The following is a 2905-nucleotide window of genomic DNA, read 5'->3' as shown; positions in this document are numbered from 1 at the left end:
CCGACACATAAAGTTGCTCCTTGGACTCTAAGAGATCCGTCAAATTTGCACTTTTTGCATCAAACATCTCAGCTATGCCCAACTGAATTCAATGAAAAAGATCAATTTAAAATTAAACAATAATGTTTAAAAAAAAAACTATGAACAGATATTTCTTTTCATGAAGTGTATACGACATACCTTCTTCAACACGCTTAGAGGTGCCCACTGAACTGAACCGTTCATGTTCGTTCGGTTCATTCGAATTTGAACCGAATATGAACCGAATATGAACGGCATGTTTACATATTTTGAATAATTTGAACTAAACGTGAATGAACATGAACAGATTTTTTTTATTTCGAACGAACTTGAACAAACGAGAACTGTTCAGATGAATTCTCGAGAATAAAAACAGAATATAAATAGTTACTTATCAGAGCGAAACAAAGCGTATTTTTCTACATAGATTTGATGTTTTATTTTGTATGAATTACAACAATTAATCTGTATTTAAAAACATCTTCCTTCGCTTCGTGTGCGGAAAAGTAATAGGCATGGCTCCGCACACCATGTGTAGGAAAGGTATTGTATTAGGCCAAAAAATTAAAGTCACCACAAAACATGTTTTCTATGCATATTTAATGTAGAAAACACGATTGGAGATGATTTTGGGGCATATTAATGTGCGTCGCTGTGTGTGATGTGTCCTGTGTCCTGTGTCCTGTGGCGTGTTGCCAAAATTTGTTAACTCGATAAATCTTCTTCCAAAAACTCAATTCAAATTCTGACTTTGCAGGATGATTTGGGACTACTAGGAGACGTGCTGATTAGTTTTTGAGCAATATCTGTTGACCGTTGTAATTTTTTTTGGTCCGAATGGAGTACCCACTCCACATCCATAAATTTTTCAACCATTTTGGTGACACGATGGTTTCGTGCTCAGACATGAAATTCAAAATCTGACTTTACGGGATGATTGGGCATTACGAGGAATAGATCTGGTCAAATTTTCAACGACATTGATTGATCGGTGTAAAACATAGACTCTGAAGAAGCACTTATGAGAAAAATGCCTTAAAATTATATTCTTTCAATTTGAACGCTGAAAGAATGTGTAGTGGGGGTTTTTTGGCACGAGAAACCCGAATCTGATGTTAGTTTTAAGATGCAATCAATTTTTCACAGACTTTTCATACAAAAATCCACAAAACATTTCATTTTTGTATGGAAGACATGCTTTTGTGGTACCGTGATGATGTGGAATTTTGAATTTTTTTGATTGAAATTTCTTTAAACTTGGTGTGATTATTCATTTTGATAAGAAAATAATATTCACCAGTTTTCACGGTAATTTAAGTTACTGCAACCATACATAGACCATAATTTCAGTTTATTCCCAAAATTTCGGTTCCATGCGGAAAAGTTAGCTTGCGTTCGTAAGCCTCTTTATTTTTGTTCTATTTTGAAAGTAAGAATATCAAGATTTGTATGGGATCGATATGCATAAAACTATGGATTCCATTCAGTTAAACAAGTTTGATAGTGCCTTGTAATATGGTGTATCTGTATGTTATCTCTTTATTTCATTATTTTTCAGAATGCTTGCTTTCATTTCCTGCTGTGTAATGTTACCAGTTTATACCTATTATTAGCGTTATTATTATTTTTTAAGCGAATACATTATTATTTGATTGATTTTGAGAGTAAACATATTTTTCATATAATTAAATTATAAGTTCGGTCCAAAAGCCTTGATTGATTTTTTTTGAGTCATCAATTAGTTTGCGTTTTCAAATTTTCACCGCGACCACTAAAGATGATTGTATTGGATTCTTTGTCAATAATATGGAACAAAAACGCATGATCTACACGGAATATTGTATAGTTTGGAATTCGGCGTCCAGAACAGCACACCTTTACCTTTTTTTCTTTTTGGAAAAAGAAAATGAAAAAGGAGTTTTGTTAAATATAGTCAAAAAGCTAACCAAGTGGTAGGTGGAAGGAAACTTTTCATTCTAATTGCAATTGAAATATTTTTTGAACAACTGGAAATAGTAAGCATGGCATTGTTTTCAATTTTCTTCAATCGTTTTATATAGATATCAATTTGATTGCAATTAGTGTGATCGATCCCCCTTGAAGTGATATGCATACCAGTTGCGGCAGCAGCTTCTGAACCTTCTTCATTCACTTCGATGATGGCTTTGTGAATGACATCTGACACATAAAGTTGCTCATTGGCTTCCAAGAGATCCGTAAAATTTGCACTTTTTGTATCAAACATCTCAGCCATGCCCAACTGAATCAAATGAAAAGGAGAAGTTTTAAATTATCCATTAATGTTTTTCATCGTGTATTTGATGAAAACATTTTATTCAATGCATACCGTCTTCAAAACACTCTCCAGATCGATTTCAAATTCTGCTTTAAATTTCGGAATCGTAACGCTACAAGTGGTCAACCTCATCTGACTTGTAATATCATTCAGCTTATAATTTTCTATTTTTCCTTCCAAAGCCAACAGGCCACTACGACTATTCGGCAAAATAATTAAAAACGAAAAGTTCGAGTCAGCGTATTTAATTTCAAGAGCCTTCGCATCCAAACCATCCAGTTCTCCATAATCGAAACATTTCTTGATGGTCATGTATTCAACGCGATTTTTAACAGTTTCATTAATGTGAAAGTCGCCATTACGGGTGGCCAATTTATTGAATTGATACTTCCAAGTGCCTTTGAAGTAAATGGCATTTACCAAAACAAGACGAGTATCCGAGTTGAGCATTTGTGGTTTGATGAAATCCTTGATCATTCGATTAGTATTCGCTTCAACAAAAGCATTGATTGTACGGGCACTTTTATTCGAATCGTTAAAGTCCAATGATTCAATGCCCGATGAAAACTTTTCAACTGCAATTTTTTT

General features: G+C 33.9%; 1 protein-coding gene across 1 annotated transcript; it reads right to left on the bottom strand.

Moving 5' to 3' along the window:
• Positions 1-1498: 1498 nt before the first annotated feature.
• On the bottom strand, positions 1499-2899 carry LOC116339998 (serine protease inhibitor 3/4-like; the record flags this gene model as incomplete). The annotated part of the gene is made up of 3 exons (XM_031766111.1): positions 1499-1910; positions 2137-2281; positions 2369-2899. Coding segments are annotated over 3 exons (831 nt in total), but the record flags the coding sequence as incomplete, so codon positions are not given.
• Between the last annotated feature and the right edge of the window lie 6 nt (positions 2900-2905).

Source organism: Contarinia nasturtii, unplaced genomic scaffold (genome assembly GCF_009176525.2).
Source record: "Contarinia nasturtii isolate CC-2019 unplaced genomic scaffold, AAFC_CNas_1.1 Cnas_scaffold_604, whole genome shotgun sequence".
In the NCBI taxonomy this organism is placed as follows: domain Eukaryota; kingdom Metazoa; phylum Arthropoda; class Insecta; order Diptera; family Cecidomyiidae; genus Contarinia; species Contarinia nasturtii.
Note: the sequence above shows the minus strand (reverse complement) of the source record. Positions and strands in the feature narration are given on the sequence as shown.